Below are 27,119 nucleotides of genomic sequence, written 5' to 3' on the forward strand. Positions count from 1 at the left end.
GACAGTTGGGAGCTGAACACACGACAGTTGGGAGCTGGACACACGACAGTTGGGAGCTGGATACATGACAGTTGGGAACTGAACACATGACAGTTGGGAGCTGAACACATGACAGTTGGGAGCTGGACACATGACAGTTGGGAGCTGAATCATGACAGTTGGGAGCTGAATCATGACAGTTGGGAGCTGGACACACGACAGTTGGGAGCTGAACACACGACAGTTGGGAGCTGGACACACGACAGTTGGGAGCTGGATACATGACAGTTGGGAACTGAACACATGACAGTTGGGAGCTGAACACATGACAGTTGGGAGCTGGACACATGACAGTTGGGAGCTGAACACATGACAGTTGGGAGCTGAACAAATGACAGTTGGGAGCTGAACACATGACAGTTGGGAGCTAGAAACATGACAGGAGCTGATCCAGAGCCGGCCCGACCCTTACGCTGGGTACGCAGCTAAGTAATGCTGCATTCAGACTGCAAATGCCGGATCCTACCCGGTAAGACAAACGTGTACTTACCGGGTGGGATCCGGCATTTGCACTCCGCTGCTGGCTTTCCGACCCGGCAATATACCGGGTCGGTTGCCATAACAACGGAGCGCGCAGCAGCAGCAGGGGCGGGGGTGGAGGCGGCGTCGGGAGATGAGCTCATCTCCAGCGCCGCCTCTCCCTATCTTGTGAATGGGAACCGTGTCGCATCGACACGGCTCCCATTCACACCGCACCTGACCCGGTAATCAACCCGGGTAAAACCCTTCTTTTTTACCGGGTTGATTTACCGGGTCAGGCGACCCGCTAAATCGGCCAGTGTGCTTTCACATCGCACACTGACCCGGTTCGACACGGCAATATGCCGTGTCGGTACCTGGTTATTTGTGCGATGTGAAAGGGGTAAAAGGCGCCAGAGTGAGGAAGGCGCTGGGCAGCCATGGAAAAGACAGTGCCGGTGGGGTCCTTGGGATTACATGCTGTGAGCGATGAGTCACAGGCATTATGAGCACTACAGCCAGCACTGTCTCTCCAGTGACCCACCATCTTCCTGTCACCCCTACTCCCCGGTTACCAACCATCTTCCTGTCACCCTGCCTCCTCAGTCACCCACTGTCTTCCTGTCACCCCTACCTTCTCAGTCACACACTGTCTTCCTGTCACCCCTGCCTCCTCAGTCACCCACTGTCTTCCTGTCACCCCTACCTTCTCAGTCACACACTGTCTTCCTGTCACCCCTGCCTCCACAGTCACCCACTGTCTACCTGTCACTCCTGCCTCCCTGGTCACCAACTATCTTCCTGTCACCCCTGTCTCCTCAGTCACCCACTGTCTTCCTGTCACCCACTGTCTTCCTGTCACTCCTGCCTCCCTGGTCACCATCTTCCTATCACCCCTGCCTCCTCAGTCACCCACTATCTTCCTGTCACCCTTGCCTCTCCAGTTTTCCACTATCTCTCTGTAACCCCTGTCTCCACAGTCACCCACTATCTCAGTCACCCACTATCTCCCCATCACGCCTGCCTCCCCAGACCCACTATCTCCCATCACCCCTGCATCCCCAGTCACCCACTATCTCCCTGTACCTTTGGGGGTACCATTGTGTGGCCATGCCCTTTCCTTGTCAGACTGCACCCCTTTCTGCGGTCCGCACCTTCGGCACGCACTGTCTCTTTATATAGTTTATCCCATCAAGGAGCGCCAAAATCTGTATTTGTTTACCAAAAAAGTTAAGGTTGGACCGGCCCTAAGATGAACACATGACAGTTGGGAGCTGATTGGCTGGAGTATCATCAATCATACAGTATGCAACAAGTTTTAGCATTCACAATGAGTTTTATTTTATCACTCATTGATAAATGAGCCCCCTAGTCTGTATTCTTTTGCTGGTGCACTAGTGTTCCCAGCAAGCCCTGGCAGCCAAAAACTGTTTGGGTATGATGGAACTGGTTCCCTTTGAGGTTCACGGTTAGCGTTTACTACATTACATTTGTATATTAAAACGCTGTTTAAATATTTTTTAATAATAATATAGTACTTGTACTGTATACTGTTTTACTATTTGACCTAATATATGGTATATTAAACTCATCTACGGTATGGTTATAAAATAATGTATGAAAGCGGGTTACATCACATAACTCTCCATTAGTATCCATTAGGATTTAAAACCATTTTCACAAACTGCTTATAAAACGCTATTCCCGATGCAGTACGGACTTAATTCCTTCTAATGCAAAAGGACATATGATAGGTTTTGTAATCCGTGTTTGATCCCTTTATGTATTTACGTTGGAACTGCAGTATACTAAAGGGCTGACAGCTGCCTTCTGTATACAATGTGTTTCTATGTTACTGTATATCTCAATTCTCCCCAGTGTATAGTAAATACAGTAGGTGTCTTGTACATAAAACATTGTTACAGTATGTTAGCACAAGCATAGGACCGTATAGGGTCTCTGTCTGTCATATGAGATATATCACTTATCAAATGATTTTAAATATTCTTATTATTAACATTTATCTATATAGCACCAGTAGTTACCTTATAGCATTGCGCTTTGCCATTGGGAAATACCAAGGTATTACTATTGAATAAAGGCCCTCCTTCCGAGTTGATCGCTCGCTAGCTACTTCTAGCAGCCGTGCAAACGCATAGTCGCCGCCCCAGGGGGAGTGTATTTTCGCTTTGCAGGAGTGCGGACGCCTGTGCAGCCGAGCGCCAGCAAACACATTTTGTGCAAAACAAGACCAGCCCTGTAGTTACTTATCCTGTGTGATGATTGCTGCGACGAATGACGCGGTAATGACGTCAGATACCCGCCCAGCAAACGCCCGGCCACGCCTACGTTTTTCCAAACACTCCCAGAAAACGGTCAGTTGACACCCAGAAACTCCCACTTCCTGTCAATTTCCTTGCGTCCGCCAGTGCGACTGAAAGCGTCGCTAGAACCTGTGCAAAACCACAATGCTCTTTGTACCCCTACGCCGCGCGTGCACATTGCGGTGCATACGCATGCGCAGATTTGCGGTTTTTCGAAATGATTGCTACGCAGCGAACAACGACAGCTAGCGATCAACTCGGAATGAGGGGCAAAGCCTTCTAAAGTATAGGAAAATCATTATTACAGTATATCCCATTAAAAATGAATAAAATATTAATAATGAGCTAGAAATATAATAAAGTAACGTAGACAGAATCTGAAGGCGACAAAATTTCATTGCATAAGCAAATTTAAAGCGGCATTATTTAGAAAAGCAAAAGCAGTTTGGTTTTGCCTTAATAAACAATACCCTATTAAAAATGACTGCTAACTTGCAAAAATCTCGGCGCTTCCCGATAGCAATTATATTTGAAATAAGTGAAAGTAATTTAGAAAACGCAGATTGGTCAGCTGAAGCGTTAGACCCACCATGTCTCGCTGGCAGAATTTGTCCCTAAATGCTGGTCATCTTATTTCCGTCTCAATAGAATAGCTGACATTACAGACAGTCTCTGACAACAGAGGACCTTGGGCCTAATTCAGCATGAGTTATAGTTTTGCAATAATTCGCAATAGTACAACTCCCTCCACTTGCATGCGGGGGCCGTCCAGACTAGCCGCGAAGGCAGTCAACCGGCCGCCATATTTTGGGTTGCAGCAGCTGTGTGTGATGTCACGCAGCCGCCAAGGCCTGTCCCGTAAACGGTTCGGGTACGCCTCGGTTGTCCGGACTGTGCCCCCCCAATGCCGCGACAAGGCGGCACTTGGGGGGCAAAACTCTGCGATGCCACACCTGTCAAAACCTCACCCCACCCCCACCGGCACTTAGACTGCGAACAAATGCATTTGATCGCAATTTAAGTCTGCGCGTGTGTGCAGAAGTGCAGAAATTGCCGAATAGCGATTTACGCTATTCAGCGTGCGAAGCTAAATCAGGGCCATAATTCAGTAAGGATTGCATCACCTCTGCAAACGCAATCCTTTGCAATGCTTCTGCAGGAGTAGGCACATACCACCTCCTTCCTGCATTTCTGATACGATCGCATCTGTGATGAACATCGCGACCATCGGTTTACTAAGATGGGAGTTCTATTTAAGATGGGATGTTGCCCGTAGCAACCAATCAGATTCCAGGTATCATCTTCTAGAAGGTGCTAAATAAATGAGAAGTAGAATCTGATCGGTTGCTATGGGCAACATCCCATCTTAAATAGAACGCCCATCTTAGTAAATTTACCTCACGGTGTGTTAGGTGCCATGGTTCCCGGAGCAAGGGTATGTTTGGGCGCAGTGAATTGGGGGCCTAGCCAACATGTGGTGTGGAAAAGAAAAAATATTTAAAAACCTAAATTGGTGACAGGGCCGGTTCTAGACCTTGTGGAGCTCAGGGTGAAAGTCTCCTTTGGGTGTCCCCCATGTTTAAAATAGGATCAGTGCGTGCCGAAGGCTTGAAACAACAATATAGAGGCAGTACAGATGGTGTAATGGTTAGCATTACTGTCTCACAGCACTGAGGTCTTTCCCACCATGGCCCTAACTGTGTGGAGTTTATATATTCTCCCCCATGCTTGTGTGGAATTCCTTTGGGTACTCCGGTTTCCTCCCACAATACAAAAATACTGTATACTGGGAGGTTAATTGGCTCCCAATTGTGTGTGTGTGTGTGTGTGTGTGTGGGGAGGGGGGGGGGCAAGGAATATACATTGTAAGCTCCCATGGGGCAGGGACTGATGTGAATGGGCAATAGATTCTCTGTAAAGCGCTGCGGAATATGTGCGCGCTATATAAATAACTGGTAATAAATAAATACTGGCTTCATTAGGAAGGTGCATGGCCACAGAATAGCACCAATTCACTTTACACCGCACAGTAGTGTCCGTCATTCACATTACACCACACAGTAGCACCCTTTATACACTATTATGCCACACAGTAGAGCCCCTTATACACGTTAATTCACACAATAGAGCCCCTTATACACATTACACTATGGTTGAGCCCCTTATACACATTACACCACGGTAGAGCCGCAATGGAAGTAGCTGTACTTATCTATTTACTTGTTTAATTGAAACAAATTAAAAACAATATCTATGCCCCGACTAACCTTACCTCACAACTCCCCTATTGCTTAATGAAAATAAGGCCCCAAATGTGACCCCCCTCCCCCTCTCCCCGAGATCTGATAATCTCTCAATGCCTCAATAAAAATAATACTATAGAACTGCCATCCCAGACCTGATAATCCCATTAGGCTTCAATGAAACTAATGTCCCAGAATTGCCTGAGGAGCAGTGAGACAGTGATGTGCTGCAGCTTCTAATGCAGAGAAAAGTGCTGCACCAGCTGGGTCAGAGAGAATTGTTGCAAAGACAACGCTGTCTCCATCTCTGAACAACTAATTTGGTCTTGCAAGGGGGGCCCCTGAGATTTGGGGGGCCCTGGGTAACGTACCCCTGTCCCCCGCTTTATTTCGGCTCTGGGTGACACCCGGTGCGCACCCCTGATCTTCCGGCGCGCTCGTGGAAAAATTGGGCGTGGCCTTATATAGGGGGCGTGTCCTCATGGGATCCTGAAAATCGTCACTCTGGGGGCATACCCAGCAGCTCCAGAGAAGCTGGGCTGGCCCCGGAGACAGTCTCCTTGCACTGTCGGCTCCTATTCTATGACAGGAGCCGGGTGATGTAGGAGACTTTCACTTCAGCACCCGGCTCCTGTCACTGTGGAGGAGCTGACATTTTGGTGTCACCCTTTCCAGGTATCACACCCGGGTGCGAGTGACGCCACTGCCTTCACTTCATATTATGCCACGCTATAGCGCCTCCACTTCATATTGTGCCACATTACAGAGCCTCAGTTCATATTACAGCATGTAACATTATAATGCCCTCAAGTACATTTTAGATTAAAATACAATGAGCAGGTTCAGGGGCATAACTAGATATATTGTAAGCCCATTGGCGTTTCTATATTGGGTGCAGTGTGTGTGGTGCACACGGGCTCCTGGGTCCACGGTGGCCCACACCGCGCACACTGCACGCATTATTTTAATACTCACCTTTCCAGAGTGTAGTGTGGGGCGCTTGCGGCGAAAATCTCAGCCAAAATGGCCGCCGCGCATGTGCAGTAGCCAAAATGGCACACTGCCGGAGACTACTGCACCGTGCAGAGGAGGGGGCCCACACGGAGGTGCACACGGGCCCCCTCCTCTGTTAAAGCGCCTCTGTGTAAGCTCCAAGGCAAACGGTTGGCAGGGCCCATATATACCTCAATGGTGAAACACATATATAACACAGGGTGGTCTTCGGTTTGCCGGCGGCCGGGCTCCCAACGGCCAGCATACCGACACCTTCTCTGCCTCTTGGGGGTCCACGACCCCCCTTGAGGGAGAATAGACTGCGCGCCACCGTGCCCACAAGGGGCTCATTTGCGGTCGCCCAGCTGCCGGTATGCCGGTACACCCATAACACATGTAAATGTGACAGGGAAGGTGGCCCCATATCAGCTGCACTGCCTGCACCTATGGTAGCTACACCCTGTATATAACACATGTAACTGTGACAGGGAAGGTGGCCCCTCTCAGCTCTGGGCCCCATAGCAGCTGCACTCCCTGCACCTATGGTAGCTACCCCCTGTATATAACACATGTAACTGTTACAGGGAAGGTGGCCCCTCTCAGCTCTGGTCCCCATATCAGCTGCACTCCCTGCACCTATGGTAGCTACACCCTGTATATAACACATGTAACTGTGACAGGGAAGGTGGCCCCTCTCAGCTCTGGTCCCCATATCAGCTGCACTCCCTGCACCTATGGTAGCTACACCCTGTATATAACACATGTAACTGTGACAGGGAAGGTGGCCTCTCTCAGCTCTGGGCCCCATAGCAGCTGCACTCCCTGCACCTATGGTAGCTACACCCTGTATATAATAGAGATGAGCGGGTTCGGTTTCTCTGAATCCGAACCCGCCCGAACTTCATGGTTTTTTTCACGGGTCCGAGCAGACTCGGATCCTCCCGCCTTGCTCGGTTAACCCGAGCGCGCCCGAACGTCATCATGACGCTGTCGGATTCTCGCGAGACTCGGATTCTATATAAGGAGCCGCGCGTCGCCGCCATTTTCACACGTGCATTGAGATTGATAGGGAGAGGACGTGGCTGGCGTCCTCTCCATTTAGATTATAAGAGAGAGAGATTTACTGGAGCTTAGGACTAGGAGGAGTACTGTAGAAGTGTAGAGAGTGCAGAGAGTTTACTAGTGAGTGACCACCAGACAGTGCAGTTTATTTAATATATCCGTTCTCTGCCTGAAAAAAGCGATACACACAGTGACTCAGTCACATACCATATCTGTGTGCACTGCTCAGGCTCAGCCCAGTGTGCTGCATCATCTATATATATTATATATCTGTCTGACTGCTCAGCTCACACAGCTTATAATTGTGGGGGAGACTGGGGAGCACTGCAGTGCCAGTTATAGGTTATAGCAGGAGCCAGGAGTACATAATATTATATAGTGAGTGACCACCAGACAGTGCAGTTTATTTAATATATCCGTTCTCTGCCTGAAAAAAGCGATACACACAGTGACTCAGTCACATACCATATCTGTGTGCACTGCTCAGGCTCAGCCCAGTGTGCTGCATCATCTATATATATTATATATCTGTCTGACTGCTCAGCTCACACAGCTTATAATTGTGGGGGAGACTGGGGAGCACTGCAGTGCCAGTTATAGGTTATAGCAGGAGCCAGGAGTACATAATATTATATTAAAATTAAACAGTGCACATTTTTGCTGCAGGAGTGCCACTGCCAGTGTGACTGACCAGTGACCTGACCACACTGACCACCAGTATAGTTAGTAGTATACTTATATTGTGATTGCCTGAAAAAGTTAAACACTCGTCGTGTGACTTCACTTGTGTGTTGTTGTTTTTTTTATTCTATAAAAATAAAACTCATTCTGCTGACAGACAGTGTCCAGCAGGTCCGTCATTATATAATATATAATATATACCTGTCCGGCTGCAGTAGTGATATATATATATTTTTTATATCATTTATCATCCAGTCGCAGCAGACACAGTACGGTAGTTCACGGCTGTGGCTACCTCTGTGTCTGCACTCGGCAGGCAGTCCGTCCATAATTGTATACCACCTAACCGTGGTTTTTTTTTCTTCTTTATACATACATACTACTACGACATCTCTTTATCAACCAGTCTATATTAGCAGCAGACACAGTAGAGTACGGTAGTTCACGGCTGTGGCTACCTCTGTGTCTGCACTCGGCAGGCAGTCCGTCCATAATTGTATACCACCTAACCGTGGTTTTTTTTTCTTTCTTCTTTATACATACATAGTTACATAGACATCTCTTTATCAACCAGTCTATATTAGCAGCAGACACAGTACAGTACGGTAGTTCACGGCTGTGGCTACCTCTGTGTCTGCACTCGGCAGGCAGTCCGTCCATAATTGTATACCACCTAACCGTGGTTTTTTTTTCTTTCTTCTTTATACATACATAGTTACATAGACATCTCTTTATCAACCAGTCTATATTAGCAGCAGACACAGTACAGTACGGTAGTTCACGGCTGTGGCTACCTCTGTGTCTGCACTCGGCAGGCAGTCCGTCCATAATTGTATACCACCTAACCGTGGTTTTTTTTTCTTTCTTCTTTATACATACATACTACTACGACATCTCTTTATCAACCAGTCTATATTATTAGCAGCAGACACAGTACAGTACGGTAGTTCACGGCTGTGGCTACCTCTGTGTCTGCACTCGGCAGGCAGTCCGTCCATAATTGTATTCCACCTAACCGTGGTTTTTTTTTCTTTCTTCTTTATACATACATAGTTACATAGACATCTCTTTATCAACCAGTCTATATTAGCAGCAGACACAGTACAGTACGGTAGTTCACGGCTGTGGCTACCTCTGTGTCTGCACTCGGCAGGCAGTCCATAATTGTATACTAGTATCCATCTCCATTGTTTACCTGAGGTGCCTTTTAGTTGTGCCTATTAAAATATGGAGAACAAAAATGTTGAGGTTCCAAAATTAGGGAAAGATCAAGATCCACTTCCACCTCGTGCTGAAGCTGCTGCCACTAGTCATGGCCGAGACGATGAAATGCCAGCAACGTCGTCTGCCAAGGCCGATGCCCAATGTCATAGTACAGAGCATGTCAAATCCAAAACACCAAATATCAGAAAAAAAAGGACTCCAAAACCTAAAATAAAATTGTCGGAGGAGAAGCGTAAACTTGCCAATATGCCATTTACGACACGGAGTGGCAAGGAACGGCTGAGGCCCTGGCCTATGTTCATGGCTAGTGGTTCAGCTTCACATGAGGATGGAAGCACTCAGCCTCTCGCTAGAAAAATGAAAAGACTCAAGCTGGCAAAAGCAGCACAGCAAAGAACTGTGCATTCTTCGAAATCCCAAATCCACAAGGAGAGTCCAATTGTGTCGGTTGCGATGCCTGACCTTCCCAACACTGGACGTGAAGAGCATGCGCCTTCCACCATTTGCACGCCCCCTGCAAGTGCTGGAAGGAGCACCCGCAGTCCAGTTCCTGATAGTCAGATTGAAGATGTCAGTGTTGAAGTACACCAGGATGAGGAGGATATGGGTGTTGCTGGCGCTGGGGAGGAAATTGACCAGGAGGATTCTGATGGTGAGGTGGTTTGTTTAAGTCAGGCACCCGGGGAGACACCTGTTGTCCGTGGGAGGAATATGGCCGTTGACATGCCAGGTGAAAATACCAAAAAAAACAGCTCTTCGGTGTGGAGGTATTTCAACAGAAATGCGGACAACAGGTGTCAAGCCGTGTGTTCCCTTTGTCAAGCTGTAATAAGTAGGGGTAAGGACGTTAACCACCTCGGAACATCCTCCCTTATACGTCACCTGCAGCGCATTCATAATAAGTCAGTGACAAGTTCAAAAACTTTGGGTGACAGCGGAAGCAGTCCACTGACCAGTAAATCCCTTCCTCTTGTAACCAAGCTCACGCAAACCACCCCACCAACTCCCTCAGTGTCAATTTCCTCCTTCCCCAGGAATGCCAATAGTCCTGCAGGCCATGTCACTGGCAATTCTGACGATTCCTCTCCTGCCTGGGATTCCTCCGATGCATCCTTGCGTGTAACGCCTACTGCTGCTGGCGCTGCTGTTGTTGCTGCTGGGAGTCGATGGTCATCCCAGAGGGGAAGTCGTAAGCCCACTTGTACTACTTCCAGTAAGCAATTGACTGTTCAACAGTCCTTTGCGAGGAAGATGAAATATCACAGCAGTCATCCTGCTGCAAAGCGGATAACTGAGGCCTTGACAACTATGTTGGTGTTAGACATGCGTCCGGTATCCGCCGTTAGTTCACAGGGAACTAGACAATTTATTGAGGCAGTGTGCCCCCGTTACCAAATACCATCTAGGTTCCACTTCTCTAGGCAGGCGATACCGAGAATGTACACGGACGTCAGAAAAAGACTCACCAGTGTCCTAAAAAATGCAGTTGTACCCAATGTCCACTTAACCACGGACATGTGGACAAGTGGAGCAGGGCAGGGTCAGGACTATATGACTGTGACAGCCCACTGGGTAGATGTATGGACTCCCGCCGCAAGAACAGCAGCGGCGGCACCAGTAGCAGCATCTCGCAAACGCCAACTCTTTCCTAGGCAGGCTACGCTTTGTATCACCGCTTTCCAGAATACGCACACAGCTGAAAACCTCTTACGGCAACTGAGGAAGATCATCGCGGAATGGCTTACCCCAATTGGACTCTCCTGTGGATTTGTGGCATCGGACAACGCCAGCAATATTGTGTGTGCATTAAATATGGGCAAATTCCAGCACGTCCCATGTTTTGCACATACCTTGAATTTGGTGGTGCAGAATTTTTTTAAAAACGACAGGGGCGTGCAAGAGATGCTGTCGGTGGCCAGAAGAATTGCGGGACACTTTCGGCGTACAGGCACCACGTACAGAAGACTGGAGCACCACCAAAAACTACTGAACCTGCCCTGCCATCATCTGAAGCAAGAAGTGGTAACGAGGTGGAATTCAACCCTCTATATGCTTCAGAGGTTGGAGGAGCAGCAAAAGGCCATTCAAGCCTATACAATTGAGCACGATATAGTAGGTGGAATGCACCTGTCTCAAGCGCAGTGGAGAATGATTTCAACGTTGTGCAAGGTTCTGATGCCCTTTGAACTTGCCACACGTGAAGTCAGTTCAGACACTGCCAGCCTGAGTCAGGTCATTCCCCTCATCAGGCTTTTGCAGAAGAAGCTGGAGACATTGAAGGAGGAGCTAACACGGAGCGATTCCGCTAGGCATGTGGGACTTGTGGATGGAGCCCTTAATTCGCTTAACAAGGATTCACGGGTGGTCAATCTGTTGAAATCAGAGCACTACATTTTGGCCACCGTGCTCGATCCTAGATTTAAAGCCTACCTTGGATCTCTCTTTCCGGCAGACACAAGTCTGCTGGGGTTGAAAGACCTGCTGGTGACAAAATTGTCAAGTCAAGCGGAACGCGACCTGTCAACATCTCCTCCTTCACATTCTCCCGCAACTGGGGGTGCGAGGAAAAGGCTCAGAATTCCGAGCCCACCTGCTGGCGGTGATGCAGGGCAGTCTGGAGCGACTGCTGATGCTGACATCTGGTCCGGACTGAAGGACCTGACAACGATTACGGACATGTCGTCTACTGTCACTGCATATGATTCTCTCAACATTGATAGAATGGTGGAGGATTATATGAGTGACCGCATCCAAGTAGGCACGTCACACAGTCCGTACTTATACTGGCAGGAAAAAGAGGCAATTTGGAGGCCCTTGCACAAACTGACTTTATTCTACCTAAGTTGCCCTCCCACAAGTGTGTACTCCGAAAGAGTGTTTAGTGCCGCCGCTCACCTTGTCAGCAATCGGCGTACGAGGTTACATCCAGAAAATGTGGAGAAGATGATGTTCATTAAAATGAATTATAATCAATTCCTCCGCGGAGACATTGACCAGCAGCAATTGCCTCCACAAAGTACACAGGGAGCTGAGATGGTGGATTCCAGTGGGGACGAATTGATAATCTGTGAGGAGGGGGATGTACACGGTGATATATCGGAGGGTGATGATGAGGTGGACATCTTGCCTCTGTAGAGCCAGTTTGTGCAAGGAGAGATTAATTGCTTCTTTTTTGGGGGGGGTCCAAACCAACCCGTCATATCAGTCACAGTCGTGTGGCAGACCCTGTCACTGAAATGATGGGTTGGTTAAAGTGTGCATGTCCTGTTTTGTTTATACAACATAAGGGTGGGTGGGAGGGCCCAAGGACAATTCCATCTTGCACCTCTTTTTTCTTTTCTTTTTCTTTGCATCATGTGCTGATTGGGGAGGGTTTTTTGGAAGGGACATCCTGCGTGACACTGCAGTGCCACTCCTAAATGGGCCCGGTGTTTGTGTCGGCCACTAGGGTCGCTAATCTTACTCACACAGTCAGCTACCTCATTGCGCCTCTTTTTTTCTTTGCGTCATGTGCTGTTTGGGGAGGGTTTTTTGGAAGGGACATCCTGCGTGACACTGCAGTGCCACTCCTAGATGGGCCCGGTGTTTGTGTCGGCCACTAGGGTCGCTAATCTTACTCACACAGCTACCTCATTGCGCCTCTTTTTTTCTTTGCGTCATGTGCTGTTTGGGGAGGGTTTTTTGGAAGGGACATCCTGCGTGACACTGCAGTGCCACTCCTAGATGGGCCCGGTGTTTGTGTCGGCCACTAGGGTCGCTAATCTTACTCACACAGCTACCTCATTGCTCCTCTTTTTTTCTTTGCGTCATGTGCTGTTTGGGGAGGGTTTTTTGGAAGGGCCATCCTGCGTGACACTGCAGTGCCACTCCTAGATGGGCCCGGTGTTTGTGTCGGCCACTAGGGTCGCTAATCTTACTCACACAGCTACCTCATTGCGCCTCTTTTTTTCTTTGCGTCATGTGCTGTTTGGGGAGGGTTTTTTGGAAGGGACATCCTGCGTGACACTGCAGTGCCACTCCTAGATGGGCCCGGTGTTTGTGTCGGCCACTAGGGTCGCTTATCTTACTCACACAGCGACCTCGGTGCAAATTTTAGGACTAAAAATAATATTGTGAGGTGTGAGGTATTCAGAATAGACTGAAAATGAGTGTAAATTATGGTTTTTGAGGTTAATAATACTTTGGGATCAAAATGACCCCCAAATTCTATGATTTAAGCCGTTTTTTAGTGTTTTTTGAAAAAAACACCCGAATCCAAAACACACCCGAATCCGACAAAAAAAATTCGGTGAGGTTTTGCCAAAACGCGTTCGAACCCAAAACACGGCCGCGGAACCGAACCCAAAACCAAAACACAAAACCCGAAAAATTTCAGGCGCTCATCTCTAGTATATAACACATGTAACGGTGACAGGGAAGGTGGCCCCTCTCAGCTCTGGGCCCCATATCAGCTGCACTCCCTGCACCTATGGTAGCTACACCCTGTATATAACACATGTAACTGTGACAGGGAAGGTGGCCCCTCTCAGCTCTGGGCCCCATAGCAGCAGCACTGCCTGCACCTATGGTAGCTACACCCTGTACTATATAACACATGTAACTGTGACAGGTAAGGTGGCCCCTCTCAGATCTGGGCCCCATAGCAGCTGCACTCCCGGCACCTATGGTAGCTACACCCTGTATATAACACATGTAACTGTGACAGGGAAGGTGGCCCCTCTCAGCTCTGGGCCCCATAGCAGCTGCACTCCCTGCACCTATGGTACCTACACTCTGTATATAACACATGTAAAGCCGCGAAGCCGCGCCCGATTTCCGAAAGGGGCGTGACTTATCGGAAAGGGGGCGTGGCTTTGCGGGAGTGCCGCGATCGCACACCACGACAGCGGGACAGTCCCCAAAAAACGGGACTGTCCCGCGAAAATCGGGACAGTTGGGAGGTATGATATAACACATGTAACTGTGACAGGGAAGGTAGCTCCTCTCAGCTCTGGTCTCCATAGCAGCTGCACTCCCTGCACCTATGGTAGCTACACCCCATATATATAACACATGTAACTGTGACAAGGAAGGTGGCTCCTCTTAGCTCTGGTCTCCATAGCAGCTGCACTCCCTGCACCTATATTACTGTACCACAGTCATAAGGCATACCTCCCAACTTTCTATTTCCATAAAGAGGGACACACGCTCCCAGAAAAGGGGTGTGATCTAAGAAAAAAGGCGTGGCTTCACGGAGGACCTGCAGTCACGAGCCACGCCCCTGTTTTCGTCACTGAGGGGGCATGCCCAGCGCTCTGGGAGCTGCTGGCATGCCCCCTCTGACTCTGCTAAGCAGGGCAGCGAGAGACAGAGCCTCCCACCTGCCCCCCCTCACCGCGGGACACTGCTGCCCGCGGGTGGGACAGCGGGACAGTCCCCAAAAAACGGGACTGTCCTGCGAAAATCGGGACAGTTGGGAGGTATGATAAGGATCTGTTCTTCTACTAGGGAAATACTGTAGCAGAACATGCTCACTTCTTACCCTGTACTTTCACTCTCCATCAGTGGGCTTTGTTATGCAGGCAGCCACAGCAGTGATGTCATTTACAGGCCCTCCCCTGCGACCCCATCCACGGAGGTCAGATATTGTGTGCCAGTATCAGAGGTATAATAGCAGTCAGTAGACAGCTACATGGTAACATGCGTTCTGGCTTCTGTATTCTCTATGTGAGAGGGTGCTTTGTGATCCTGCAGGTGCCGGACACTTTTACATTTCTCTGACGTCCTAGTGGATGCTGGGAACTCCGAAAGGACCATGGGGAATAGCGGCTCCGCAGGAGACTGGGCACAACTAAAGAAAGCTTTAGGTCACCTGGTGTGCACTGGCTCCTCCCACTATGACCCTCCTCCAAGCCTCAGTTAGATTTTGTGCCCGGCCGAGGTTGGATGCACACTAGGGGCTCTCCTGAGCTTCTAAAAGAAAGTATAGAATTAGGTTTTTTATTTTCAGTGAGACCTGCTGGCAACAGGCTCACTGCAGCGAGGGACTAAGGGGAGAAGAAGCGAACCTACCTGCTTGCAGCTAGCCTGGGCTTCTTAGGCTACTGGACACCATTAGCTCCAGAGGGATCGACCGCATGGAACTGGCCTTGGTGTTCGGTCCCGGAGCCGCGCCGCCGTCCCCCTTACAGAGCCAGAAGCAAGAAGAGGTCCGGAAAATCGGCGGCAGAAGACATCAGTCTTCACCAAGGTAGCGCACAGCACTGCAGCTGTGCGCCATTGCTCCTCATACACACTTCACACTCCGGTCACTGAGGGTGCAGGGCGCTAGGGGGGGGCGCCCTGAGCAGCAATAAAAACACCTTGGCTGGCAAAAATATCACAATATATAGCCCCAGAGGCTATATATGTTATAATTACCCCAGCCAGAATCCATAAAATAGCGGGAGAATAGTCCGCGAAAAAGGGGCGGAGCTACCTCCTTCAGCACACTGGCGCCATTTCTCCCTCACAGCTCCGCTGGAAGGAAGCTCCCTGGCTCTCCCCTGCAGTCTACACTACAGAAAAAGGGTAAAAAAGAGAGGGGGGGCACTAAATTTAGGCGCAGTATATATAACAGCAGCTATAGGGGACATAATTCAGTTAGTCCCTGCATTATATAGCGCTCTGGTGTGTGCTGGCATACTCTCACTCTGTCTCCCCAAAGGGCTTTTGTGGGTCCTGTCCTCTGTTAGAGCATTCCCTGTGTGTGTGCGGTGTGTCGGTACGGCTGTGTCGACATGTTTGATGAGGATAATGATGTGGAGGTGGAGCAGATGCCTATAGAAGGGATGTCACCCCCTGCGGGGCAGACACCTGAGTGGATGGACTTATGGAAGGAATTGCGTGCACGTGTCGACTCCTTACACAAAAAATTTGACGACATGCCATATGCGGGACAGCCGGCTTCTCAGCTCGTGCCTGTCCAGATGTCTCAAAGGCCATCGGGGGCTCTAAAACGCCCGCTACCTCAGATGGCAGATGCAGATGTCGACACGGATACTGACACCAGTGTCGACGACGATGAGTCTAGTCTAATGTCCACTAAGGCCATTCGTTGCATGATTGAAGCAATGAAAGAGGTGTTACAAATTTCTGATATAAACCCAGGTACCACTAAAAAGGGTATTATGTTTGGGGAGAAAAAACTACCCGTGGTTTTTCCCCCATCAGAAGAATTAAATGAAGTGTGTGAAGAAGCGTGGGCTTTCCCTGATAAAAGATTGGTAATCTCTAAGAAGTTACTAATGGCGTTCCCTTTCCCGCCAGAGGATAGGTCACGTTGGGAGACACCCCCTAGGGTGGATAAAGCGCTCACACGTTTGTCTAAAAAGGTGGCACTACCGTCTCCGGATACGGCCGCCCTCAAGGAACCTGCTGATAGAAAGCAGGAGGCGATCCTGAAGTCTGTATATACACACTCAGGCATTATACTTAGACCAGCTATTGCGTCAGCTTGGATGTGCAGTGCTGCCGCTGCGTGGTCAGTTTCCCTGTCAGAAAATATTGACACCCTAGACAGGGACACTATTCTCCTAACCATAGACCATATAAAAGACTCAGTCTTATACATGAGAGATGCACAGAGGGAGATCTGCCGGCTGGCATCTAAAATAAGTGCATTATCCATTTCTGCTAGGAGAGGCTTATGGACTCGCCAGTGGACAGGGGATGCAGATTCAAAAAGGCACATGGAAGTTTTGCCTTATAAGGGTGAGGAGTTATTTGGGGATGGTCTCTCAGACCTAGTTTCCACAGCAACTGCTGGAAAGTCTGCATTTTTACCCCATGTTCCCTCACAGCCTAAAAAGGCGCCGTTTTATCAGGTACAGTCCTTTCGGACTCAGAAAAACAGGTGTGGAAAAGGCGGGTCCTTTCTGTCCAGAGGCAGAGGTAGGGGAAAAAGGCTGCAACAAACAGCAGGTTCCCAGGAGCAAAAGTCCTCCCCCGCTTCTTCCAAGTCCGCCGCATGACAGTGGGGCTCCACAGGCGGAGCCAGGTACGGTGGGGGGCCGCCTCAAAAATTTTAGCGATCAGTGGGCTCGCTCACAGGTGGATCCCTGGATCCTGCAAATAGTATCTCAAGGGTACAAACTGGAATTTGAGGCGTCTCCACCCCACCGGTTCCTAAAATCTGCCTTGCCGATTACTCCTTCAGATAGGGAGGCTGTGCTAGCGGCAATTCACAAGCTGTATTCCCAGCAGGTGATAATCAAGGTGCCCCTACTTCAACAAGGACGGGGTTACTATTCCACACTGTTTGTGGTACCGAAACCTGACGGTTCGGTGAGACCCATTTTAAATTTGAAATCCTTGAACACATACATAAAAAAATTCAAGTTCAAGATGGAATCGCTCAGGGCGGTTATTGCAAGCCTGGACTAGGGGGATTACATGGTATCCCTGGACATCAAGGATGCTTACCTGCATGTCCCCATTTACTATCCTCACCAGGAGTACCTCAGATTTGTGGTACAGGATTGCCATTACCAATTCCAGACGCTGCCGTTTGGACTGTCCACGGCACCGAGGGTGTTTACCAAGGTAATGGCGGAAATGATGATACTCCTTCGAAAAAAGGGAGTTTTAATTATCCCGTACTTGGACGATCTCCTGATAAAGGCGAGGTCCAAGGAGCAGTTGTTGGTGGGAGTAGCACTATCTCAGGAGGTGCTACACCAGCACGGTTGGATTCTGGATATTCCAAAATCACAGCTGGTTCCGACGACACGTCTACTGTTCCTGGGTATGATTCTGGATACAGTCCAGAAAAAAGTGTTTCTCCCGGAGGAGAAAGCCAAGGAGCTGTCATCTCTAGTCAGAGACCTCCTGAAACCAAAACAGGTATCGGTGCACCACTGCACGCGGGTCCTGGGAAAGATGGTGGCTTCTTACGAAGCAATTCCTTTCGGCAGGTTCCATGCCAGAATCTTTCAGTGGGACCTGTTGGACCAATGGTCCTGAACGCATCTTCAGATGCATCGCCTAATAACCCTGTCTCCAAGAACCAGGGTGTCTCTGCTGTGGTGGCTGCAGAGTGCTCATCTTCTAGAGGGCCGCAGATTCGGCATACAGGACTGGGTCCTGGTGACCACGGATGCCAGCCTTCGAGGCTGGGGGGCAGTCACACAGGGAAGAAACTTCCAAGGACTATGGTCGAGTCAGGAGACTTCCCTACACATAAATATTCTGGAACTAAGGGCCATTTACAATGCCCTAAGTCAGGCAAAATCCCTGCTTCTACACCAGCCGGTACTGATCCAGTCAGACAACATCACGGCAGTCGCCCATGTAAATCGACAGGGTGGCACAAGAAGCAGGATGGCAATGGCAGAAGCCACAAGGATTCTCCGATGGGCGGAAAATCACCTACTAGCACTGTCAGCAGTGTTCATTCCGGGAGTGGACAACTGGGAAGCAGACTTTCTCAGCAGGCACGACCTCCACCCGGGAGAGTGGGGACTTCATCCAGAATTCTTCACACTGATTGTAAATCGATGGGAACGGCCACAGGTGGACATGATGGCGTCCCGCCTAAACAAAAAACTAGAGAGATATTGCGCCAGGTCAAGGGACCCTCAGGCGATAGCTGTGCACGCTCTAGTGTCACCGTGGGTGTACCAGTCAGTTTATGTGTTCCCTCCTCTGCCTCTCATACCAAGGGTACTGAGAATAATAAGAAAACGAGGAGTAAGAACAATACTCGTGGTTCCGGATTGGCCAAGACGAGCGTGGTACCTGGAACTTCAAGAGATGATCTCAGAGGACCCATGGCCTCTGCCGCTCAGACAGGACCTGCTGCAGCAGGGGCCCTGTCTGTTCCAAGACTTACCGCGGCTGCGTTTGACGGCATGGCGGTTGAACGCCGGATCCTGAAGGAAAAGGGCATTCCGGAGGAAGTCATTCCTACGCTGATTAAAGCCAGGAAAGATGTAACTGCAAATCATTATCACCGCATATGGCGGAAATATGTTGCTTGGTGTGAGGCCAAAAAGGCCCCAACAGAGGAATTTCAACTAGGTTGATTTCTGCACTTCCTACAAGCAGGAGTGACTATGGGCCTGAAATTAGGCTCCATTAAGGTACAGATCTCGGCTCTGTCGATTTTCTTCCAGAAAGAACTAGCTTCACTACCTGAAGTTCAGACGTTTGTGAAAGGAGTGCTGCATATTCAGCCCCCGTTTGTGCCTCCAGTGGCACCTTGGGATCTCAACGTGGTGTTGAGTTTCTTAAAATCACATTGGTTTGAGCCGCTTAAAACCGTGGATCTAAAATATCTCACTTGGAAAGTGGTCATGTTATTGGCTTTGGCTTCGGCCAGGCGTGTGTCAGAATTGGCGGCTTTGTCGTGTAAAAGCCCTTATCTGATTTTCCATATGGATAGGGCGGAATTGAGGACTCGTCCCCAGTTTCTCCCTAAGGTGGTATCAGCTTTTCACTTGAACCAACCTATTGTGGTGCCTGCGGCTACTAGGGACTTGGAGGATTCCAAGTTACTGGACGTAGTCAGGGCCTTGAAAATTTATGTTTCCAGGATGGCTAGAGTCAGGAAAACTGACTCGCTATTTATCCTGTATGCACCCAACAAACTGGGTGCTCCTGCTTCTAAGCAGACTATTCCTCGCTGGATTTGTAGCACAATTCAGCTGGCGCATTCTGCGGCTGGACTGCCGCATCCTAAATCAATAATAGCCCATTCCACAAGGAAGGTGGGCTCATCTTGGGCGGCTGCCCGAGGGGTCTCGGCTTTACAACTTTGCCGAGCTGCTACTTGGTCAGGGGCAAACACGTTTGCAAAATTCTACAAATTTGATACCCTGGCTGAGGAGGACCTTGAGTTCTCTCATTCGGTGCTGCAGAGTCATCCGCACTCTCCCGCCCGTTTGGGAGCTTTGGTATAATCCCCATGGTCCTTTCGGAGTTCCCAGCAGAGAAAATAAGATTTTACTCACCGGTAAATCTATTTCTCGTAGTCCGTAGTGGATGCTGGGCGCCCATCCCAAGTGCGGATTGTCTGCAATACTTGTACATAGTTATTGTTAACTAAAGGGTTATTGTTGAGCCATCTGTTGAGAGGCTCAGTTGTTTTCATACTGTTAAACTGGGTATAGTATCACGAGTTATACGGTGTGATTGGTGTGGCTGGTATGAGTCTTACCCGGGATTTAAAATCCTTCCTTATTATGTCAGCTCGTCCGGGCACAGTGTCCTAACTGAGGCTTGGAGGAGGGTCATAGTGGGAGGAGCCAGTGCACACCAGGTGACCTAAAGCTTTCTTTAGTTGTGCCCAGTCTCCTGCGGAGCCGCTATTCCCCATGGTCCTTTCGGAGTTCCCAGCATCCACTACGGACTACGAGAAATAGATTTACCGGTGAGTAAAATCTTATTTTCTATAATGAGCTCCCTGCTGATCAGCCTAGCAGGAACACTATATTTGGGAATAAACAGTAATATGGAAAATGTCTATGGCTGGCTATATTATTAGTGTATTCTAGTGGCGGTAGGTGTACTATGGTTTAGGGAGCACGGTGTACAATAACCTACTGTAGTATACCCTGACGGCGGGTAAATATACACACTGTACAGTAAGCCTAGCAACGCTAATGAAGGATCAGAGAATAGAACGGATGAAAGCGTTGCGCTCTTACCTTTATACTCAGCTTGGGGTTTATAAAGGTCAGGTCATCCAGAGACAGCAATATTCTGTTAGGCCCCTTCACCAGCTGGATCTGAAGGAGGCTATGCCTGAAATGACATAAGAGTTATACAGTGACTGAGGTCGGACAAAGACACAAGGCCTGATACAGCCAACGTCGGACGTAGCGGGGCACATGCATCTAAATCGCACCGCACAGGCGCCCTGATTGTGGCAATAGTCCTGATGTTCGCAGTTGCAACTTCATTGCACTCACAGAAAAGTGTCCTGAACATGTATTGGGTGTTGCTGGTGGTGAGAGGGAAGGGGGTCAGCCGACGCACAGACATGATCCGTCTTATGGGCGTGCTATGGGAGAGTCACAGGCGTGCTGGGAAAGTGTTTGTATTCCCAGACAATCGGGAAAGGAGGTCCTACTAGGATGGAGAAGCTGCATCTGTCATAATGTGACGGATGGTGATGTCTAAAGCCCGCCAGTGGGTATTACTGCATGTCTGGACATTTACAGTGGGTATCTCACCCCTCAGATGTACGGGGAAGCCATTTGTTTTGCCAGGTATGGGTTGTTTGGTCAACCACACTTTGGTCGACAGTGATTAGGTCGGCCACTATTGGTCGACATGCAGTGGGTCGACAGGGTTGCTAGGTCGACATGGTCTATGTGTCGATATGTGATAGGTTGACATGAAAAAAGGTCAACATGAGTTGTTTTTTTCATTTTTTTGGTGTCGTTTTCTTCGTAGAGTGAACAGGAAACCCCAATTAGTGCATCGCGTCCGCTCGCCATGCTTCGGGCCAGGTTCCTCGCTCCGCTACTGCTGCGCTCAGCACAGGTTACCGTTCCCAATTGTAATCCACGTGGGTCGTAAAGTATGAAAATGAAAAAATAAAATAAAAAAATTGTGAAAAACTTATGTCGACCTTTTTTCATGTCAACCTATCACATGTTGATCTATAGAGCATGTCAGCCTACCAACCCTGTCGACCAACTGCATGTCGACCAATAGTGGCACAACGCTGCAATTGGGCAACTGTCAATAGATGCTGCTGCGGGGGCTTCTTCCTCCACCTACCAATCAACCCCACGACGGGTTACAGAATACTGCGGCGGGCTTAGTTAGTTACAGGTATCAGCCCTGCCAGCCACCAGCATTCTGGGAGTTATAGTTCCACAACACTTATGAGCCACATGTTGGCAATCTGTGAAATACTGGAGTGAAACGATAGGATCCATTTCATACATGGAGCTCCTAGAGTACAGTGTTTTATATGTTGCCTACACTTACAATCACAAGAAAATGATGGAACAAATGCACATTTTCTATATGTTTCATTTTTAATAAGTTAGTTGTAAAGGAGAATTGAACCCGACACATATAACATAAATTATGTTTCTCTGACGTCCTAGCTGATGCTGGGTACTCCGTAAGGACCATGGGGTATAGACGGGCTCCGCAGGAGACTGGGCACTCTAAAAGAAAGATTAGGTACTATATCTGGTGTGAACTGGCTCCTCCCTCTATGCCCCTCCTCCAGACCTCAGTTAGTATCTGTGCCCGGCCAGAGCTGGATGCACTCTAGGGGCTCTCCTAGAAAGAAAGTATTTGTTAGGTTTTTTATTTTCAGTGAGATCTGCTGGCAACAGACTCACTGCTACGTGGGACTGAGGGGAGAGAAGCGAACCTACCTGCTTGCAGCTAGCTTGGGCTTCTAAGGCTACTGGACACCATTAGCTCCAGAGGGATCGAACACAGGCCCAGCCTCGGTCGTCCGGTCCAGGAGCCGCGCCGCCGTCTCCCTTGCAGAGCCAGAAGATGGAAGAACCAGGAGAAAATCGGCGGCTGAAGACTCCGGTCTTCAATAAGGTAGCGCACAGCACTGCAGCTGTGCGCCATTGCTCCCACAGCACACCACACGCTCCGGTCACTGGTGGGTGCAGGGCGCTGGGGGGGGGGGGGGGGCGCCCTGGGCAGCAATTAGATTACCTTTTGGCAATAATATAACACACATAATACAGTCTAGCACTGTATATGTGTAAAAACCCCCGCCATTAAACTACATAAACGGACAGAAGCCCGCCGCTGAGGGGGCCGGGCCTTCTTCCTCAGCACACCGGCGCTATTTTTTCTTCACAGCTCCGCTGGAAGGAAGCTCCCCAGGCTCTCCCCTGCAGTATCCTGGTACACAAAGGGTGGAAAGAGAGGGGGGGGCACATAAATGTAGGCGCAAAAATTGTATATACAGCAGCTACTGGGTAAACACTGAGTTAGAGTGTAATCCCTGGGTTATATAGCGCTGGAGTGTGTGCTGGCATACTCTCTCTCTGTCTCTCCAAAGGGCCTGGTGGGGGAACTGTCTTCAAATAGAGCATCCCCTGTGTGTGTGGTGTGTCGGTACGCGTGTGTCGACATGTCTGAGGTAAAAGGCTCCTCTAATGAGGTGAAAGAGCGGATATGTGTGTGGGAGGGTGTCTCCGTCGACAACGCCGACACCTGTTTGGATATGTGTAAGTGCTGAGGTAAACTTATTGCACAAAAGGTTAGGGAACAGAAAGGAAATCTACCCTGGTCTGTCCCTATGTCACAGAGTCCTTCAGAGTCTCTCTATGCTCACTATCCAAAATAACAAACACTGGTATCGACACGGAGTTTAACTCCACTTTCTCTGACGTCCTAAGTGGATGCTGGGGACTCCGTCAGGACCATGGGGATTAGCGGCTCCGCAGGAGACAGGGCACAAAAGTAAAAGCTTTAGGATCAGGTGGTGTGCACTGGCTCCTCCCCCTATGACCCTCCTCCAAGCCTCAGTTAGATTTTTGTGCCCGGCCGAGAAGGGTGCAATCTAGGTGGCTCTCCTAAAGAGCTGCTTAGAGTAAAAGTTTTGTTAGGTTTTTTATTTTCAGTGAGTCCTGCTGGCAACAGGCTCACTGCTACGAGGGACTTAGGGGAGAAGAAGTGAACTCACCTGCGTGCAGGATGGATTGGCTTCTTAGGCTACTGGACACCATTAGCTCCAGAGGGATCGAACACAGGCCCAGCCATGGAGTCCGGTCCCAGAGCCGCGCCGCCGACCCCCTTGCAGATGCCGAAGAGTGAAGAGGTCCAGAAACCGGCGGCAGAAGACTTTTCAGTCTTCATGAGGTAGCGCACAGCACTGCAGCTGTGCGCCATTGTTGTCAGCACACTTCACACCAGCGGTCACTGAGGGTGCAGGGCGCTGGGGGGGGGGGGGGGGCGCCCTGGGCAGCAATGAAATACCTATACTGGCTAAAAGATACATCACATATAGCCCCTGGGGCTATATGGATGTATTTAACCCCTGCCAGGTCTCAGAAAAACGGGAGAAGAGGCCCGCCGAAAAGGGGGCGGAGCCTATTCTCCTCAGCACACAGCGCCATTTTCCCTCACAGAAATGCTGGTGGGAAGGCTCCCAGGCTCTCCCCTGCACTGCACTACAGAAACAGGGTTAAAACAGAGAGGGGGGGCACTTATTTGGCGATATGATTATATATATTAAGATGCTATAAGGGAAAAACACTTATATAAAGGTTGTCCCTGTATAATTATAGCGTTTTGGTGTGTGCTGGCAAACTCTCCCTCTGTCTCCCCAAAGGGCTAGTGGGGTCCTGTCCTCTATCAGAGCATTCCCTGTGTGTGTGCTGTGTGTCGGTACGTGTGTGTCGACATGTATGAGGACGATGTTGGTGAGGAGGCGGAGCAATTGCCTGTAATGGTGATGTCACTCTCTAGGGAGTCGACACCGGAATGGATGGCCTATTTAGGGAATTACGTGATAATGTCAACACGCTGCAAGGTCGGTTGACGACATGAGACGGCCGGCAAACCAATTAGTACCTGTCCAGGCGTCTCAAACACCGTCAGGGGCTGTAAAACGCCCATTTACCTCAGTCGGTCGACACAGACACAGACACGGACACTGACTCCAGTGTCGACGGTGAAGAAACAAACGTATTTTCCATTTGGGCCACACGTTACATGTTAAGGGCAATGAAGGAGGTGTTACATTTTTCTGATACTACAAGTACCACAAAAGAGGGTATTATGTGGGGTGTGAAAAAACTACCTGTAGTTTTTCCTGAATCAGATAAATTAAATGAAGTGTGTGATGATGCGTGGGTTTTCCCCGATAGAAAATTATTGGCGTTATACCCTTTCCCGCCAGAAGTTAGGGCGCGTTGGGAAACACCCCTTAGGGTGGATAAGGCGCTCACACGCTTATCAACACAAGTGGCGTTACCGTCTCCAGATACGGCCGCCCTCAAGGAGCCAGCTGATAGGAGGCTGGAAAATATCCTAAAAAGTATATACACACATACTGGTGTTATACTGCTGTCAAAGTCAGAAAAATGTCTTAGTGCACACTGCCATATTTGCACCGCACACTGGTCCGTGCTGCGCATGCGTACGCTCTCCCGTGGAAGCGCATACCCGCAATAGCGTGCACTCGCACGCGCAGTATGCGCATTTACGGTAGAGTTTATGTGATCGTAGCGTGCGACTCATTCGTTACAAAAGTTCACAATTAATGTAGTTTATAGATCATGTTCCCCTCAATAGTTTCTGTAAGTTTGGTTTAGATAGAATGTCCCTGAGCGGAGGAATCCCTCTTTGTATTGCACGAAGGGTCTAACAGGAGTCATACAGCAGTGTTTGATACCCATCGGAAGAGTATTTAATTAGCAATATTCCGGTGTTGGTTTGGAGCGTATTAATCGCTCGTGCGAATAGTTATGGACATAAGAAGTTTATGTCCATTTCTATGATTTACACATACTCAGGTATGCGGCGGGAAACCCAGTTCCCCACCCACCTGAGCTGTTGGAAATCAGCACAGCCCACCTGTATGAATCAACCTATGACCTTTGGTTACAGTACAGGGCCGAATTCCTGTGTCCAATAAACTGTAGGATTGTAGGGACTAGGAGATTGCATTGTGTGTGGGGCATAAATAGGCAGACCGACCACATCCAGCGCACTCTCTCATCAACGGTTATCTGCTGATAATCGGGAGCTGGATATCGAGGCGCAGGCGATCATACCCTTTGTGCGTAAGTTCTCTCCGTAATCATTGTCTTTCTGTGAGCAAATCTCTCTCTCTCTCTCTCTCTGTGTCTATTTCTCTCTCTCTATTCTCTCTTTTCTCTCATATCTCCCCTAGACTAAACTTTATAGTATTGTATCGTGTTGCATTTAGGTCAGTGTAGTATTGTCTTTTTGTATTCATTGTTTAGTTCTGTGGTTAGGAAGTCTCTGTTATATTGTAGTGTATCATATGTACTGTTATCCCCTTTTACAAGTATATTAGACATAATACAGTTAATAGGCCTTGGAAACCTAAACCAGTATCTGTGTATTTCCTATAGTGATAAGTGTTCATTTGAGCGTCGGTGACGCTCATGCAGCTTTGTAGATAGTCAGGTTACACAAGGTTGCACTTACACCCTGTACTCACATTAAGGTATTCAGTGTATTTCATCGGTATAAGGTTTAACATAAAGGTATAGTGTTGTGAGCGTCTGCACCGCTAGTGACCTCCTCGTGGTCTCTAGCGTATGCTACGTTACAGCGAATCTTTCCCCTAGACATAACCAATAACGTGTCCTGTGATCACTGGGCCGTGAGCGAACGTGACGCTTGAGCGTCTCGCCTACGGCTGAGCGATCGTTACGCAAATAGCGTATCATTACGGTATTTCTTAAGTAAGCAGCGTACAGTGTTCTTAGCTTCATAAGGGTTGTTTATACGACAAAGGAATTTAGCATTGTCAATTGCGGACTCGTCCGGTCCTTTTCACATCTGCACTAGGTAGATCAGCAGACATTATCCCCCAGCAAAGGGTGGGAGGTTGTCTCGCAGTTGCTGACGGGATAAGCGTCTGCTTCACTTAGGTAAAGAGTGCTGAAGGAACCCGGTAACCGGAAGTAAGAACAAAACGCTTGTGTCTTTTTAAAACTGTTTTATTTCTCTTCTGTCTTGCGTATACACGCACGCATATATATCTGCATTTCTGTTTCATTTTTCGTATATCACTATTCCTGTTTGCCAAATTTTTATAGTTGATAGAAAGGGCTAAAAGGAGATTTGCTGTTATTTAAAAGTAGAGGTAATAGTTAAAGTATAGAACAAACACACGGTTTGTCTGAGATACAAGGCAGTCAGTGTGGATTGCGGTAGATGATCAGGGATCATCTACATTGATAAATAAATATATTGTGTTACGGTGGATCCTTTGCATTGCGTACACGTGTCGCTAACAAAGACTAGCGTACGCAATCCAAAAGGCAGACGCACGCAGCGTACACTACGCAACGTAGCGTCTGGTTACGCCCACGTAGCTCAAGTTGTGATAAAGTGGATTTTAGCGCAAAGCGATAATTAGCGCAAAGGCGATAAGTAACGC

General features: G+C 48.9%; 1 protein-coding gene across 1 annotated transcript in view; it reads right to left on the reverse strand.

Annotated features, from left to right (window-relative positions):
• The window catches only part of LOC134990002 (retinal guanylyl cyclase 2-like), a 253,537-nt gene that overhangs the window by 80,691 nt on the left and 145,727 nt on the right, over positions 1-27,119 (reverse strand). Inside the window, exon 5 of the mRNA XM_063950643.1 lies at positions 20,692-20,788. Within this exon, the coding sequence (XP_063806713.1) occupies positions 20,692-20,788 (97 nt within the window). The remainder of the gene's footprint in view (positions 1-20,691; positions 20,789-27,119) is intronic.

This window comes from Pseudophryne corroboree, chromosome 2 (assembly GCF_028390025.1).
Source record: "Pseudophryne corroboree isolate aPseCor3 chromosome 2, aPseCor3.hap2, whole genome shotgun sequence".
Classification (NCBI taxonomy): Eukaryota; Metazoa; Chordata; class Amphibia; order Anura; family Myobatrachidae; genus Pseudophryne; species Pseudophryne corroboree.